Source organism: Nanorana parkeri, unplaced genomic scaffold, assembly GCF_000935625.1.
Source record: "Nanorana parkeri isolate BGI_ZX_2015 unplaced genomic scaffold, ASM93562v1 scaffold1590, whole genome shotgun sequence".
Taxonomy (NCBI): domain Eukaryota; kingdom Metazoa; phylum Chordata; class Amphibia; order Anura; family Dicroglossidae; genus Nanorana; species Nanorana parkeri.
This window is the reverse complement of record NW_017307858.1, coordinates 66,046-83,444: the sequence shown is the minus strand read 5'-3', so window position 1 is coordinate 83,444 and position 17,399 is coordinate 66,046. Positions and strand designations below refer to the sequence as shown.

At 47.2% G+C, this 17,399-nt stretch overlaps 2 protein-coding genes across 2 annotated transcripts in view; one reads left to right on the top strand and one right to left on the bottom strand.

The window, feature by feature from the left end:
* The window catches only part of CEP89 (centrosomal protein 89), a 62,166-nt gene that overhangs the window by 37,611 nt on the left and 7,156 nt on the right, over positions 1-17,399 (top strand). The window contains exon 17 of the mRNA XM_018570743.1: positions 17,219-17,388. Within this exon, the coding sequence (XP_018426245.1) occupies positions 17,219-17,388 (170 nt within the window). The remainder of the gene's footprint in view (positions 1-17,218; positions 17,389-17,399) is intronic.
* Positions 2,940-17,222, bottom strand: LOC108798942 (E3 ubiquitin-protein ligase RNF182-like). The gene is made up of 2 exons (XM_018570753.1): positions 17,087-17,222; positions 2,940-3,679 (listed from the first exon to the last, which is right to left on the bottom strand). Exon 2 carries the CDS (start codon positions 3,660-3,662, stop codon positions 2,958-2,960), a length of 705 nt encoding a protein of 234 aa, XP_018426255.1. The 5' UTR covers positions 3,663-3,679; positions 17,087-17,222; the 3' UTR covers positions 2,940-2,957.

The following is a 17,399-nucleotide window of genomic DNA, read 5'->3' as shown; positions in this document are numbered from 1 at the left end:
TGCATTGGATTCTTGCCTCCTTTCCATCAGGAGCCCCCCTTTATCTTCGCTACCGTTCGGCAGTGGCAGCATGGCAGAGGATGGGAGCTAGAGCAGGTCTGGATGGAGGCCAACTTCTGCCCTCTTCTGAATGCTGGGGAAGGTCCTGATGCCCTGGATCAGTGCTGGTGCCTGACTCGCCTCCATCATGCATGACGGTGTGCAAAACTTTGAAGGCACCCTGGTTGAGAGACTGGACTGCCCTATGTTTCTGGCTATGGGATGAGCATGTGACTTCCTCTTCTGTAACAGCTCTTTGGCTGAGCAGCCAATTGCTAGAGCTATGCACTGTCACATGACCAAGGGAGTGATGGCACCAGTGATTTAAGTGCCAGTAACGATGGAGGAAAGCGGGGCAAGGTAGCGAGCGCAGGCAAGGTGAGTATTAGGGGGTTTGAAGGGGATGGGGGAACCTTTGCAAGGGCCCTGTTTCTGCAAAGGTAAAAGTGACACTGTCTCTTTAAAAAGGCAACAAGTCCTTTAAAAAGAACCACTAAAGAAATAATGATCCCATCCTGTCAAAGCAGAATAAATCCTTATTACCAGGACTACTTCTACTACTGGCAACCTACTTTAAAAATCAAACTCTACGCCGATTTTCAACTTCAACACTAAACGAGGAAAAAAAAAAGTTGAAATACTAATTTGGCTCTTTTTTAGAGCTTACATGTAATAAAACCGCTAATGAGCTCATCATAAAAGAAAGAAAAAATCTTTTATTCTCTGAAATTAGACTATTCGGGCACCTTTAATGCCTTCCCTTTCATCAGCTACGGCTAAAAGAGGCTTTCGCAATAAGCGCTGAAGTACCCCGGAGTCAGTGTAAACGTCTGCCCTTCTATTCAACGCATCGCAATTAGTTTTCCTGCAGAATCGCAGCTGCCGACGCCGCACAATGAAGCCGTTCAAGGCCCCATTCAGCGGACGCGGCCGCCGCTTTTCGTCCCCACAAGGGTTCTTAAGATGATTACAGCGATGCGCGGCCAGCTTTCCCTGCGCACTTTGTTCTAATGGATCATTATGTCTAGAATTTACTGGTCTTTGTCTGCGGAAGATCACATCTACGGAGGGCAGAGAGCAGATTTACAGAAAAAAATATGCAGGTCTCCATCTTTCTCCTTTTTTTTTTTTGTTTTTTTTTGTTTCAGATATGCAACTGTATATCAGCCCCCCTCTAAAATGGGAGGAGGAGATCAGTTTACACAGACTGGAATAGGAGGGGGGATCAGATCACACAGACTGGATTAGAAGGGGAGATCAGACCGCACAGACTGGAATTGGGGGGGAGATTGGATTGCGCAGACTGGATTAGGAGGGGAGATTGGATTGCGCAGACTGGAATAGGAGGGGAGATTGGATTCCGCAGACTGGATTAGGAGGGGAGATTGGATTCCTCAGACTGGATTAGGAGGGGAGATTGGGTTCCGCAGACTGGAATTGGGGGGGAGATTGGGTTCCGCAGACTGGAATAGGAGGGGAGGTAGGATTCAACAAACTAGATTTAGGAGGTGAGGTAGGATTCAACGAACTAGATTTAGGAGGGGAGATTGGATTCCACGGACTGGAATAGGAGGGGAGATTGGATTCCACGGACTGGAATAGGAGGGGGGGTAGGATTCCACGGCCTGGAATAGGAGGGGAGGTAGGATTCCACGGACTGGAATAGGAGGGGAGGTAGGATTCCACGGACTGGAATAGGAGGGGAGGCAGGATTCCACGGACTGGAATAGGAGGGGAGGTAGGATTCCACGGACTGGAATAGGAGGGGAGATTGGATTCCACGGACTGGAATAGGAGGGGAGATTGGATTCCACGGACTGGAATAGGAGGGGAGATTGGATTCCACGGACTGGAATAGGAGGGGAGATTGGATTCCACGGACTGGAATAGGAGGGGAGATTGGATTCCACGGACTGGAATAGGAAGGGAGGTAGGATTCCACGGACTGGAATAGGAGGGGAGATTGGATTCCACGGACTGGAATAGGAGGGGAGATTGGATTCCACGGACTGGAATAGGAGGGGAGGTAGGATTCCACGGACTGGAATAGGAGGGGAGGTAGGATTCCACGGACTGGAATAGGAGGGGAGGCAGGATTCCACGGACTGGAATAGGAGGGGAGGCAGGATTCCATGAACTGGAATAGGAGGGGAGATTGGATTCCACGGACTGGAGCCGAGGAGCATAGGAGCCGCTAGATGGCGCCTAGGGGTCGCTAGATGGAGCTGCGGAGCTTAGGGGGCCGCTAGATGGAGCCGCTAGATGGCGCTGAGGAGCAGGGGGCTCCTCTGCTTCTTAGCGCCATCTAGATTCTCCTACTCTGCTCAGCTCATATAGCAGCTAGATTGCGCTGAGGAGCATAGGAGGCTTGTCAAAGCACAAAACCCACACACCCTTCCCCCACCCTTAAAATCGGGACAATATAGGCTAAATGAAATCTCTACTTTTTTCTCTTAACAATTGGTTGTGAATATTTGGGGAGTCTGCCATCGGAAAGGCCACGCGGCAGGGTGACAACACAAGAGCACAGAGCGTTGTCACCCTTTAACAGGAAGTGCCTGAACAAAGACCTGCATGGCAGGATCACCAGGGATTATTTTAATGAAAGCTGCAGATGTAAAAATATTGAAAATAACTTTTTGGAATGACGATAATGGTAAAACGTATAAGATATTTTAGTGGTTGGGTTTACATATACTTTAGGCATATCACAGTATCTGTGCAAACTTTTTGTAAATCTTTTTGAACGAGTGAATCTGTAAACGGTATTCCCAGGACAGGGTGGGATTTTTCACTGTGTTTTCAGACATTTAATTCCCGATTTCAACAGATTTGATTACAAAAACAAGTGCCCTAAAACAGGATCATGTTCCACGACGCCAGTCTGCCTTCTAATGACTACGTAGGGTCAGCGTTCGTCAACTCCTGGCTGAACAGTCGCACATGCCTTGGCACAGGCACTGGCAGAAGCCATAGACCAGGCACACGGTCAGGCTGGAAGGTACCAGGCTGACGCAGACGATGCCGAGCGTCACTTTTTGAATCACCAGCAAATATATCCCAAGGGGCAAAGAGCCAAAGTAGAAGAAGCCCAGCAGCCAGACCAGTATCCTTGGGACGTGGTTGCACAGCTTGGAGAAAAGGTCATGGTCAATTTGGCCATGCGAGCTCACGGAAGCCGAGTCCATGCTGTGCTCCGTGTAGTAATCAGAGATGGTGTTCTGACTGGGCGTCCGCGTGGAGTCTCTTTGGACCTCCATAATGGTGATCACTAGGCAGTTGGAGGAGCCATGGGAAGGGCTAGAAGACGCCAAGTTCTTGGGGGTTAAGACCACCTCGTTGCTGTCCGAGTTGCAGATGGTTCGCTCAGCGAGCTTGGACAAGATGTTGGTGTCGTCCGGGAGACCGGCAACCTCTTCTTCCTGAAGTTCGGTCTCGTTGCGGCAGAAAGGGCAGCTGATGCTTGGTGCCCCGCCCCCCATGATAAGGATTTTGGATAGGCATCGTGCACAGACACGGTGAAGGCAGTTTAGGATCTTGGGTTTGCGGCTGTGGGCATTGAACTTTTGGTAACATATCTTGCATTCCAGCTCGTCTGATGTCAGCGTCTCTTCTGCGCTCATCTTTTATCTCGGGGTAGCTAGAAGAAAAAACAAATTTGCAGTGATTACACTGAGCCTGCGTTTTTAAAATGCACTTTAAGGGGATGATTTATAGAGCTTCTGCCCAGCCATACGCTGGACTAATGCTGTTCGCAAGGCATCACTACCACTATATGGAGCATAGGAGCCACTAGATGGAGCTGAGGAGCCACTAGATGAAGCTGAGGAGCATAGGAGACACTAGATCAGCGATTCTCAACCTGTGGGTAGCGAACCAAAAGTGGGTCGCAGCATCCACTTCTGCTGCGCTAGGTGAGAGGCTCCTCAGCCTCCTCCTAGCGCAGCAGTGTCAGTCAGTGGGAGGACAGCGGAGGCTGTGAATATAAAAGTGCCGCTACATCTAGTGGCCGGGGAGTGTGTACAGCAGGGCTTTTCTATTCACAGCCGCTGCTGTCCTCCTGCCTCCCATACAATGTGAGCTCTGCAGGAGGCGGGCGTCTAAGCAGTGCTGGGGCTGAGAAGGCTGCATGGAGACAGAGCAGGCAGCAGGGGCTGGGGAGGGCTTGTATTCTTGTGATTGTGCTTCTATTTTTAATCCCAAGTCCAGCGCCTTACTAATTAGGAGACACTAGATGGAGCTGGGGAACGTAGGAGACACTAGATGGAGCGGGGGAACGTAGGAGACACTAGATGGAGCTGGGGAACGTAGGAGACACTAGATGGAGCTGGGGAACGTAGGAGACACTAGATAGAGCTGAGGCGCGTAGGAGCCACCAGATGGAGCTGAGGCGCATAGGAGCCACTAGATGAAGCTGAGGAGCGTAGGAGACACTAGATGGAGCTGGGGAACGTAGGAGCCACTAGATGGAGCTGAGGCAATGCCGAAGCTCCTCGTCTTCATCTGGTAGCGGGAGTGCCGTGTGAAGAACACTTGCCCAGCATAAGGCTGGCGGAAGCTTTATAAATCATCCTCGAAGTGTACGTCAACCCTAAATCTACATTTTTCAGCATGTTTGACATCATACCACACTGTGCAATTTTCATAATGCTGAACTCTTGGCAGATATAAAACAATAAAATACACAAATTTCTGCATTAATTAATACATCATTAAATGTGTTTTTTATATATATATAGTACTTAAAAAAACGTACGATCTGCCCATCTTGGACAGGCAGATCGTACTCTCGATCATCGCAAGCCCGCCCCCCTGAGGGGCGGGCTTCCGATGACCTCAATGCTGAACGGGCAGTGTGCGCACACCGGCCCGTTGGGCATTTGTCTCCCGAGCACCGTTCAAACCAGCCGAGAATCGTGCTCCCTAGACAAAAGACTTGCAACCGTACAGTAAAAACGGTTGCACGTCTTCCATACACTTTGCGATTATCGTACGATCGTGGGATTTCCCGCGATTATCGTGCGATAATCGCAGTGTATGGGCACCTTCAGAGTAAGAGCCTGGCAGCCAGGTGGTTATATACACCTCAGCGCACAATGGGCCCGATAAACTATCAGAGGTGCAGAGTGAAAAAACTGCAACAGGGAAACTATGGGCGAACTTGGTGCAAAAAAAAGTAAGAAAATGCTGCAAATTACCAATTACGTCGCATGGACTCCTGCGACACCTGCTGCTCGGCGCAATAATGTGCCCAAAATGCATGCAGTCGTTTCAATTATATATATATATAATTTGTTTTTGGTTTTTTTTTGTTTTTTTTAAATGCAAGCACCTGAATCTGACCTGGTAACGGCCTCTGGCAGGCTCCGTACAGCAAAGCTTAGAGTGGGGAAGGGAGAAGCAGCACAAGGTTCCGCTCTGCCTTTAACATACTTTGGTTGTGTTTCTTCTTTTTTTTTTTTGCCTTTGACGCACTCGGATGATTCTCAATACTTGCCACGCATGGATAAAACTATAAAAGGTCAAGGGAATCATGTAAAATGCGTCTTGCACTCCCAGCCAACGAATGCAGATGGATTCTTTATTCTGCAAAAGGCTGCGGCCCTCATGAAGACATAATGGCAGCAGGGCACTTGCGGCCTGTCACTCGCTATCTGCAGAACTGTCACAGTAATGACACGCCGGCTGGCATTGACTTCCTGCGCTCCGCCGTGCGGATTTACCCTCCTGCATAATGCACGGACTGTGCGAAGGGAAGTCTGGGGTTCTGCTGAAGTCTGTAGAATGCTTACACTTCATTAATTACCATTTAGATACTTCTGTCTGTTTCTGCCGCCATAGACCAGGAAATACAAACGACAACAGGCTCCGATGTATATGGATTTTATTTATTTCTAGAATCTGGTTACTTTGTTCCCAGTAGATCCAAATGTAATACTGGTCACATGTACCAACGTTCATACAAAAAATCAGGCCGGAACATTCCATAAAGCATCACAGACATTGACCAATGTGCTTCCAAATTTTGTTTGATTTTAACATTTGATTTTGAATTAAGTTTTTAGAATAAAAGCCACATTCACTGTAACAATTTGATGACTCTCTCTCGCTCGTTCTTTCTCTCGCTCGTTCTTTCTCTCGCTCGTTCTTTCTCTCGCTCGTTCTTTCTCTCGCTCGTTCCCTCTCTCTCGCTCGTTCCCTCTCTCTCGCTCGTTCCCTCTCTCTCGCTCGTTCTCTCTCTCTCTCTCGCTCGTTCTCTCTCTCTCTCTCGCTCGTTCTCTCTCTCTCTCTCGCTCGTTCTCTCTCTCTCTCTCGCTCGTTCTCTCTCTCTCTCTCGCTCGTTCTCTCTCTCGCTCGTTCGTTCTCTCTCTCGCTCTCTCTCTCGCTCGTTCTCTCTCTCTCTCGCTCGTGTTCTCTCTCTCTCTCGCTCGTGTTCTCTCGCTCGTTCTCTCTCTCGCTCGTTCTTTCTCTCGCTCGTTCTTTCTCTCGCTCGTTCTGTCGCTCGTTCTCTCTCTCTCTCTCTCTCGTGTTCTCTCTCTCGCTCGTGTTCTCTCTCTCGCTCGTGTTCTCTCTCTCACTCGTGTTCTCTCTCTCGCTCGCTCGTTCTCTCACTTTGTTCTTTCTCTCTCGCTCTCGTTCTCTCTCGCTCTCGTTCTCGTTCTCTCTCGTTCGCTCTCTCTCTCGTTCGCTCTCTCTCCTTTTTCTTTAATACTAAGTTATCGTGAAGACCAGTTTATTAAATACAATAACAAAACAGCGTAAATACACGTACAACCAACACACAATTAAATCATACACAATATTCAACTGCTTGGGATGGGGTAGATACATACTGGGGAGCAATAGAGGCTCATTGGGGATAATCAGCAGAGGAGCAAATAAGTCAATAAAGAGGTGATTACCGAGGAATATGGTAGGTGAGAAAACACTCACTGTAGGGAAATAGTAGTGCAAAGATTGAACTATATGTAGCTTTCTTCCACGGAACCCGACTGTTGTTCCTGTAAACTCTCCTTTTTTTTTTTCATAATTATCGAGCTATTTTTTTTAAATTACTGAGCTATCTTTTATTATCATCGTTATGATTATTGTTTAACGGTAGCCCAGTAATTAACGATAACGTAGCGGTAGCCCAGTAATTAAAAAAAAAAAAGAGCTCTGTAATGGGAAAAAAAATTATAGCCTAATAATATTTTTTTTTTCTATATTACTGAGCTATTTTCTCTTTTTAATTACTGGGCTATCCTTATTATTATTATTATTATTACTGGGCTATCTTTTTTTAAATTATTATTATTAGGCTACTTTTTTTTGTATTACTGGGCCTTTTTGTTGTTGGTTTTTTTTTTTTAAGTTCACTTGACTTCTTCAATCTTCACCCCCCTCCTCACAGTTCTCCAATCATTTACTTCTACATTACTCCTATCATTTACTTCTACGTTCTACATTATGGACCATCCACTGAGCAAGGGTGACGCCTTCATTTGCGTTCATAATGTCTTCTTCCATTGGACGGAACTGTGGATTCTGGTGTTGGAGATCTCGCACCTAGCCGGACTCCTCAAGTCCTATAAAAATCCTACAGGCAATTCACCTTTCCAGCAACCGACCCACAGACCCACACCTTAATGAAGAGTTTTGGGTAGAGTCAACCAAAAGGACTGTTTCTGTAAATATAGTTTATGGTGTCTGTGGGTGTCATTGCTGTGTGTAGGATTTGTATCTATTATGTTTGGACATTCCTCCCCTCCCTCAGCACGTGCACAGCAACTGAGCAAATCTGAACCAGGAACTTTGCTCTACTGGTGCAACAGCGGCATCCCCTATTGTCATTCTTTTTGACCCAATGCGGAATTTTACAAAAATAATTTAAAGTCCAGAATTGGGGTGAATATGGCTTTTTTTTTTTGTTTTGTTTGTAAAGACTGGTAGTGGAAACTGGCCCTATGTACGGGTTATGATATTGTAGGACGCTTTGTGTTCTGTTTTGAATAGATCTGACCAATCACCAATTGCACGTCCCATGTGTCTCTTTCTTTTAGGCCGGAGTTCTTCTTTAATTAGGATGCGCTTTTTTGTTTTCTTTTCTTGCACAGACCAGCAAGTTTTAGGCCTAAAGGATAATAGTGATTTTTCAAAGAAGAGAGGAGGCGGTACTGCGTCGCCTTCAGTGCTGGATGTCAGTCGATAATGAATACAAAGCATACAGCCATTCCCCCGGTGTCAGCCAAGTCCCAACAGGGGCAGGCGGTCACATCATACACCATGACCGATGTGACATGTACATTCTTCCCCATTCCCATATGGCCTCTGCGCTGAGAGGAAGACTGTACTTCTCTTGAGCTTCAGCGCCTCAATTCCATCCTAAACTGCATGCTTATGGAAGAAAGGTTTTTCAGACGTCCTTCCAGCGTCCTTGTCAGAAAACGGTGATTGCCATTTTGCCGGCTGTGCTATTATTGATGAGGCCGTTGATGGCGGTGACGATGCAGGAGGCCTCATGGAGGAGAGATGGATAAAGGCCGAGAGTCTGTTTGTAGCAACCAGTCAGACTACAGCTGTCATTTTTTCCTTGTGGAAGCCGGCGCCTGATTGGTTGCTTTGAATGACCCCATTTTTTTTAGTCACGTCACCCTTTTTAAAGTATGCAAAAATCTCAAGACACCCCAGTCTAAAATGTAAACAAAACAAAAAAAACCATAAAAGTAAAAATGTTAAAGAAAACGACGTGGTTCCCTCCCCTGAAGAATTTATACCAGATCCTTATCCTGGATAGGGGTCTGGTATGGATCTTAATAGGGACCACACACACACACACACTTCAGGAGCTCTCCTTTACAACAGGGACCTCTTGTCCTTACTTCACATCAGGAGCTCCCCCATTCACATCAAAGTACCCCTTTAATTTTAGACTCCCATCACAGTCGTTTCCTACGTCCCCCTATGTATGGCAGCATAGCAGAGGATGGGAGGTGGAACAGGTTTGGACATAGGCAGACTACCATCCTCTTCTATATGGATCCCTGCCCTGAATCAGCATCATGCATCTCTATAGTGCTGGCGGGTATCATGGAAATGCAGGACACTGTGTAGAAATTTCACTGCACCCCTGAGGAGGCTAGACACAGTGGCGTAACAACCGGGGGGGCGGCCGGTGTGTCTGCTCTGGGCGTTAAGCTGAGGGGGGGCGCCGGACGGAGCCCCCCCGGTTATTATGCCACTGCGGGATTTGGCGGGTCTCTGTTGCTGCGGTCCGGTCAGACTCGGACTCTCTCCGTGGCCGCCCGTGCGTATGTGCGGCCGCGCTGCCTGTAGTGTCACTCCTCACGCAGGCAGCAGGCTCCTCCCACAGTCTCGGAGTCTGACTCACTGTGCTGGGGGTCAAAGGCAAGGCCTGTGTGAACAGTCAGTCGGCGGAGATCGGGGTCTGTCTGTGTCCTGACTCCTGGGTATAGCAGCTGTCCTGACTCATGGGTGACAGTCACAGGTGTTGCACTGGTCAGGTCAGTAATATGTATGCTGTCCGACTCCGACCGTATCAGGTGTTGGGGTGATCATGGGTGATGACGGGTCCCAGTCTCATGTGGGTCAGTCCGTGAAGGTAGGGGCCCGCCCAGTTGTAGTTGTAGTTCACAATTATTACAATGTCATTATAGAACATAGAAATTCTATGTTCTATAATGACATTGTAATAATTGTGAACTACAAACGGCCAGTCCTGTCCAACTGGGACTTGTAGTTCCCTGTAAGTGATATGAGGCTGTATTAAAGTACCAGAAATACAATGCCTTTATTATAATAATATTATAATAATTATAATAAAGGCATTGTATTTCTAGTACTTTAATACAGCCTCATATCGGTTACAGGGAACTACAAGTCCCAGTTGGACTGGCCGTTTGTAGTTCACAATTATTACAATGTCATTATAGAACATAGAATAAAACATAGATAAACTTAAATGTTCTATTCTTAGTTCTATAATGGCATTGTAGTACTTTCAGGTGGACAGTAATTAACCAGTTGCCGTCCGTCCGTTGCAAAAAACGGACGGACGGCACAGTCGCATTGGCCTTTTATTTCTGCTCGCTCGTGCGCGCACGGGCAGAAAAATCCCGCCCAATGTAAAGAGCCGTTACCTGCCACTGGCTAGACAGCACCATGGGCTGGCATGGCACCCAGTTGGGAAAGGCTGCTTTAATGGCTGATACAATAACTTTAGTAATGGAACAGAACCAAAAACTTTACAGTATGTAGTCCATCTTTCATTGAAGTCATAAAAGTTCTTCACAAACTTTCCTAAAAAAAATAAAAATAAACGTGCCCTCCTACATGACCAGGGCTCGTGGGCTGCATGAGAGAAGATCATATTCAGCCCCCCATTCACACTTAACAACTTGGATGGCTGTCACTGTTTGGCTGATAGCTGATTTTTAAATCAACCGGATGATGCTTTCAGAACCAGTTATGGCTCGAATTTTGGCTAATTCAGCAGGAATTAGCTGAAATTCAAGTGGTGTATGACCAGCTTTAGTGTGGTTAGATTGTGCCAGCACATCTAGCCATTCTGGTGGTTATGTGGTCAATGGATACTTAGACCCATCAACTCTCTAAAAGTCTGGCCAACATGGATTCTATTTGGTTGCTATGATCAGGACCAGTGGTCCTCAAGCTGTGGCCCTGGCACCAATGATCAGGCACTTTTCCTCCCACTGACACCAATGATGGGGCACTATTCCTCCCACTGACACCAATGATCAGGCACTATTCCTCCCACTGACACCAATGATCAGGCACTATTCCTCCCACTGACACCAATGATGGGGCACTATACCTCCCACTGAAACCAACGATGGGGCACTATTCCTCCCACTGACACCAATGATCAGGCACTATTCTTCCCACTGACACCAACGATGGGGCACTATTCCTCCCACTGACACCAATGATGGGGCACTATTCCTCCCACTGACACCAATGATCGGGCACTATTCCTCCCACTGACACCAATGATGGGGCACTATACCTCCCACTGAAACCAACGATGGGGCACTATTCCTCCCACTGACACCAATGATCAGGCACTATTCTTCCCACTGACACCAACGATGGGGCACTATTCCTCCCACTGACACCAATGATGGGGCACTATTCCTCCCACTGACACCAACGATGGGGCACTATACCTCCCACTGACACCAACGATGGGGCACTATTCCTCCCACTAATACCGATGATGGGACATGGTTCCTCCCACTGATACTAACAATGGTCCAAAGTACTCCCATTGACACCAGTGATGGAGCATTGTTCTTCCTACTACTGATCATAGGCACTATGTAATTTTCCTCCCACTGACCACTGAGGCGTTGTCTACTCCCACTGATGCTGGTGGTATTTTCTATACCCACTGGCCACAGCCTGGCCTCCCTAAAGTCAGAGACCGTAAACTAGCCCTTTGTTTAAAACGTTTGGGCTTCCAGACCATTAGGAGTCATTGAGCTAATAGCTTATCACTATAAGGTCATTACGTGCAAGGGCACTGATAGACTCTCCAATATCCCCTATTGCATTTATCCAGTTAACAAATTGTCATGTACACGGCTTCATTTGCTGCGTAATGACATATGACAGTTGCGCTCTTTGACGGCCGGAGGACCCATCTCCTAACCAGCAGTCAAGGGCACCGCTTTCCAAAAACGTTCATTAATATTAATTTCCACTAATATTATATTTGACTTGTGATTCATCCATTATTAATACGCCGGGAGATTGAAAGTGTGCATTAGCCGTCTGACAAATGTTCTTCAAGAGAGACTAAATTAGCGGCATAATTTGTACTCTCGCGACTGCGCCCCCAATGACAGACTGTTATTAACGGCGCCGGGTATCAGTGAATGGTATCAGTGTCGGGATAATTAAAAATGCTATCGGCTCGAGAACAGCTCATCCGAGAGTGTGAGAGCGTACGTCCTGCAAATAAACAGCGGCAAATCATTAAAGGGATTCCAGGTCAGCCCGCAATTAACACTTTTTTCGCCTTCTGCGCCGCCTTGTCACGTTGAGGTGCAGACTGAGGCTCCGGGTGCAAGCAGAGCGATACCAACGGGGTTGTATCAAGGTTGAATATAAAGTGAAAATTTACCTCGTTTAAAGCGTGTAATATATCTGTTCGCTCACTTCCCGATCTACTGAGCCGACCTGTGACAGTCTCACTGTCACAGGTCGGCTAGAACTATGAGGTGAGTGGAAATCACTCATCTCATAGTTCTCCTTTTAAAGGAGAACTATGGGGTCAGGGCTTTTCCCCATAGTTCTCCTTAGGGTAACGGGAGGACACAAATTAGCGTCCTCCCGTCACCCTAAGCTCAGTATAGCTAGCAGTATACTGAGACGCCGCAGCAGCCACATACTGGATCAGCCCAGCTGCGTGAGTGAGGCTCCTTCTTCCATCAGCCATAGGCTACTTCTGCCATCAGTATTCTCCCCCTGCACCCAGGAAGTACGGGGAACGGAGGATCACTTCCTTCTGCCATCAATGAAAGAGAGAAGGGGCGTGGCCTGCCACAGGACTTTGTGTGTGGCTATGGACGCACACAGCCACTGCATGCAGGAGCGTGCGCGATTGCCTCCATTAGAACGATGGTGGCACCCGTACAGGGGGCGGGGGGAAGAACGCTGCGGGGACCCACTTGAAAACGAGAAATGAAAAGATTTTAAAGAAAAACAACAACAGCCTCAGGCAAAGGTGTGCATCCTTATAGCAAATATTTTTTTTTAAAAGGAGGGTTTAATATCGCTTTAAGGGTTTGCATAAATGGGCAAATGCTACGTGCTTATAAGTAGTCCCTGCTGTCAAGGAACTTACAATCCATGTTCCCTACCTTTTTATATTTATACACACACACATACTAGGGCCGATTTACCTACCAGCACGTCTTTGGAGTGCGGGAGGAAACTCGTATACGCACAGATAGAACATACAAACTGCATGCAGATAGTGTCCTGGTTGGGATTCCAACTAATGACCCCAGTGCTGCAAGGCAGGTGTGCTAACCACTAAGCAAGTGACCTCTTCCCAAGATGACTTAGAGGCTAATTGTCAGGTCCACACATTCTCATCAACCCTTTGTAAGCTCCGACACCATCTGCAATGAAGCTTACAAAGGGCTAGTTCACGCCAGATGCAGTTGTGATGCCGTCCCTCCAGTGTGGCAGCTGCATCAAAATCGCATCACAATGCTTTCCAATGGGATTTCTGGTGCTCTTTTCACACCAGGGCAGTCAGTTCTGATGCAGTGATAAAAAATCCTGCTTTCCACATTTTAGCTGCGCCTGATCGCAACGGAATGCAACAAAAACGCATGCAAACGCAGTGGACTGCACCTGAAAGGCCATTTTAAGCTAAAAAAAAAGCCTCAAAATCGCAGTAGAATCGCAACAAAACGCATCGCCCTGCAGCTGCACAGCCGCACGCCGTTCTGATGCAGTTAGGTTTGATCTAGCCCTTGTCTGTGAAATATGCCATTGAATGAATTTTGTTATATCTGCTCGGTAAGTGTAAAAACAACACCTGGTGATCCTGCCATAATCCTGCAAGCTCCTAACTTCTGTGCTGCTTTCAAGCAGTGCTTTCAGCCCTGTCCAGTTCTCATCTATGGACTGCAGAACACCCCCCTTCCTCATCTCCATAAATTAAGGTGGAGGTGCTCTGCTTATAAGTAGTCATTGTACATTAACATCCATCCCCTGCTGTCAAGGAACTTACAATCTAAGTTCCCTTCCTCCTATACATACACACACACATACAAGAGCGAGCAGCCTAGAGTGACAACGCTGCTCCTTCATAGATATAGTACGGTGAGTGTTGTCACCCTAGGACAGGAAGTGTGTTCCTGGCAGGATCACCAGGAGGATGTATGGTAAAGAAGACTGAAAAAGGAATGCAGCCACCACATCTAATGACCGTTCAGCTGCAATATATCACATTTTTCTTCTAGATACATTTTAAGCTGCTCACTTCTGCCTGTAACACAAACATTTTGGGTCTCTATTAGAGCTGATTTGGCCCTGAACACGGGTGTCTAATTTTTCATCAGTGATGAACTCGCTTCATCTCCAAAATGCTTTGTACATCCTAGAAAACCTTTTAGCGATGTTCAAATCAATTAGCGAGGCCAGGGGTGCAGCTCGTCCGACAAAGCCATGCAACGTTGCCTTAGAAACAAATTTATTTTTATCAATGAGAGAGATGCGGTGTCCAGACCATCTCCAGAGGACTGTCACACTTTTACAGACGATGGGGCACCATCTTGGCTTACAATGTGCCACCAATCCCCCATGGCATCAGACAGGTTAAGCATTCATGACTGTAGCCGGTCAGCCCCTCAAGGGGAACACGGGCCATCTGTTGGATCGCAGCCCCGCTATGTCTACCGTCTTCCTGTTCTCCCTCCTGCTGTTGAAGCCTGAATGCTTTGCAGCGGTTATTAAAAGATAGCTACGGATGGCGTGCCTCTGCCAGCCGACTTAAATGCAGATAGGTGTCGGATTTTTGATGTGCTGAATTATTCAGTAGCCTGCGTCCTTCTTTTTTTTTTTGTTAATATGGATTAGACAATTTATTATGTCTCATAATTAATGTACGAGTTCACATCATTATTCTTTAAGTAACCGTTGAGCTTTATGACCTTGAGCCAGAAGGTTGACATTGATTACTGGGCCATTGCTATTCCTGGTCTGCCAGCAGTCTGTCGAGGAACTACAACTGTTAACAACGTTCATGTTGGCAAACGGGGAATATGGGTGCCCAGTGGAGGGGCCCTGGTTGGGTCCCTGGTTCTTCTAAATGACAAACAATGTTAATGTTTAGTACTGAAGTCTTAACAGGGTAATTAGACGAGGAAACACTGCACATAAGCCATCAAAGACAACCATACCCTTCTGAAGATGCACCCTTCCCATGAGTCACCTTATTGCTTCTTGAAGCCAAAGTCGTCTTTAAAGGACCCTGGTGTCTGGTGAGTAGCCAAGGGGATGGCCTGACCCCTATGTCATTTAAAAGGCATCTGGGAACACGTGACACAAACATGCACCGGCTACATAGTTTGATTGGTTAATTTGTGCCACATCCCCATGTACCTTGTACCAGCAGTTGTCAGGACCATATTATTGATGGTCCACTTGTGTAATGGGCACATTGCCTAGCTTGCTCCTCCTCAGATGCCTCAGTCCTCTTTCCATGCCTAGGCACAGAAAGTGCCCTGAGTCTTGTGGGTGGATCCAGCTCCGGCTGGCACAATTACAATCAGAATGTCATTTAATTTTGGTGTGGCAGTCAGACACAGGCCTCCCAGGACTGGAACCCGGTGGCTGCCTGAGTCACTCATACGGTAATCGTCCATTGGTCAAGCACCCTGGTCACCTGCCAAGCCCTAGGTCTCGTGGGCAATCCTGCTGTGGCCGGCACAGTTGAGTGCAAAATAGCTTTTTGGTGTGGCGGTCATGCAGCCATGTGCTCCCCTGGTAGGTCTAGACTTTTGGGCAGTCACCCTAATTGTCATCCACCACTGTAAAGGGGGAAGGGCCGACTGGTCATCAGGAAGTGGGGTCTGTAAAAAGCAGCTGGACTTCAGAGTAGCCTACAGCTGTGTATAGACAGCACACCTCCACAAATGACATGGGGAACCCTCTTGGATGTGAGACTCCAGTTTATGTACAGTCTTCCTGTGTCTCTTAAGGTGCTCTTCATGTTGCCTACAATAAAAATGAAGAACCTGTATAGCAGCTGATGTATTCGGAGCTGTAGGGGTAACGATCGTTGGCATTAATGCCCTATAATTAATGAGATACTAATAATGCCAGTTGTGAGACCCATTCAACACTTATGCCAGGCACTGAGTGTCAGACTTTTAGTTCATTCTCTCATTTTATCTTTTTGGAAGGAAAAGTAAAAAAAAGGAATCTATAAAGAATGAGTGTTCACCAGGGTCTGTATTTTGCCCGTGGCTTGCCAGTCTACCATCATTGCTCAGCTATGGTAAAGCCACCAGTATATGGAGTTAACATGGAAGAAGGTTGGTTTTACATCACACACACTGATGTAAAGTCTGTGATGCTTTTGCATAGAAGCCGACCTCATATCAGCATAGGCGCACACAGATCTGCTTAGGTGCATCCTTTAGTCGGAAAAGCGTAAATGAGTATGCATGAACAGAGGTGGCCCTTTTAGTGCGCCTATGGTGCGCTCATCAACCAATAAACGATTGTCTTGGTAAACCAGCCAGCTCATAAGTGTGCACATGCCCTTAAATCTGACTCAACATCCACGGGTCTGCAATAGATATATAATAACCACAACTGCTGGTGCAAATCATACAATTATTTCTATCACAGCTTGGAGCATATGTGGGCAAATCTCTTGTATATATCCATCCATCTGACTGCCAGGTCTGCTTCATTTATAGCCTGTAGCGGCATTACGGCTGGCAGGCTGCAGATGGGGTGTGTAGCCTATAGCATTGAAGAACTACAAGTCACAACATTCACTACCAGCCAAAAGTGATTGCTATAAAACAGGCTCAGCAACCCAATGCCTTCCCATCTGCTCAGGAGCTACAAGTCCCAGCATGCAAGTAAAAGTCACAGCGTGCCAGGCAGGTCGGCAGTGACCGCTGTGACAAGATTCATGACACACAGTTGTTAAGGGACTACAAGTCCTACCATTGGCCCAACAACAGACATTGCAGCTTTATATACATTCCTGCAGCCAGGGAGTTACAAGCATACCTAGCCAGGAGCATTTGCTCCTCTCAGCCGTAACTTCCTATTTATTGGGGGACCACAAGTCCCAGAAGGCAACCGCAGCTATAAAACCACAACTGGTGGCCATCTAGCGATGGAGTAACTACACATTCCAGCATGCCCTACTGGGGGACATATTGGGGATTATATTCCCATAACAGCTGCAGGGCCACTCCTGCATTGGAGGAAGGGGTGAGGATGGATGATGAATCCGGGGTTATAAAGAGATTTGATAAAGACATACCTGACTTTAAGGTGTCGGCAAGAAATGCTCGAGCAGCAGCTGACAGGTAGATTCGAGCGAGCGTCTGTGCATTTCTGCAGTCATCCTCTGATCCGTGAATTGTTTACCCATGTCACTCTTCACCACTTACAGGTGTACAAGAAGAAAGCAGCCACCACGGTGCGAGGAATCACTCACACACTGACAGAGCAGGAGGAAGATTTTGCTGGGAAGGCAGCCCGCTACCAGCGTGAGATGAAGCACCTCCACTGGCTCCTACAAGACAGGCAGGAAACGCTCAATGAAGCCTTGCAGCAGAAGAAGTAAGTCAAAG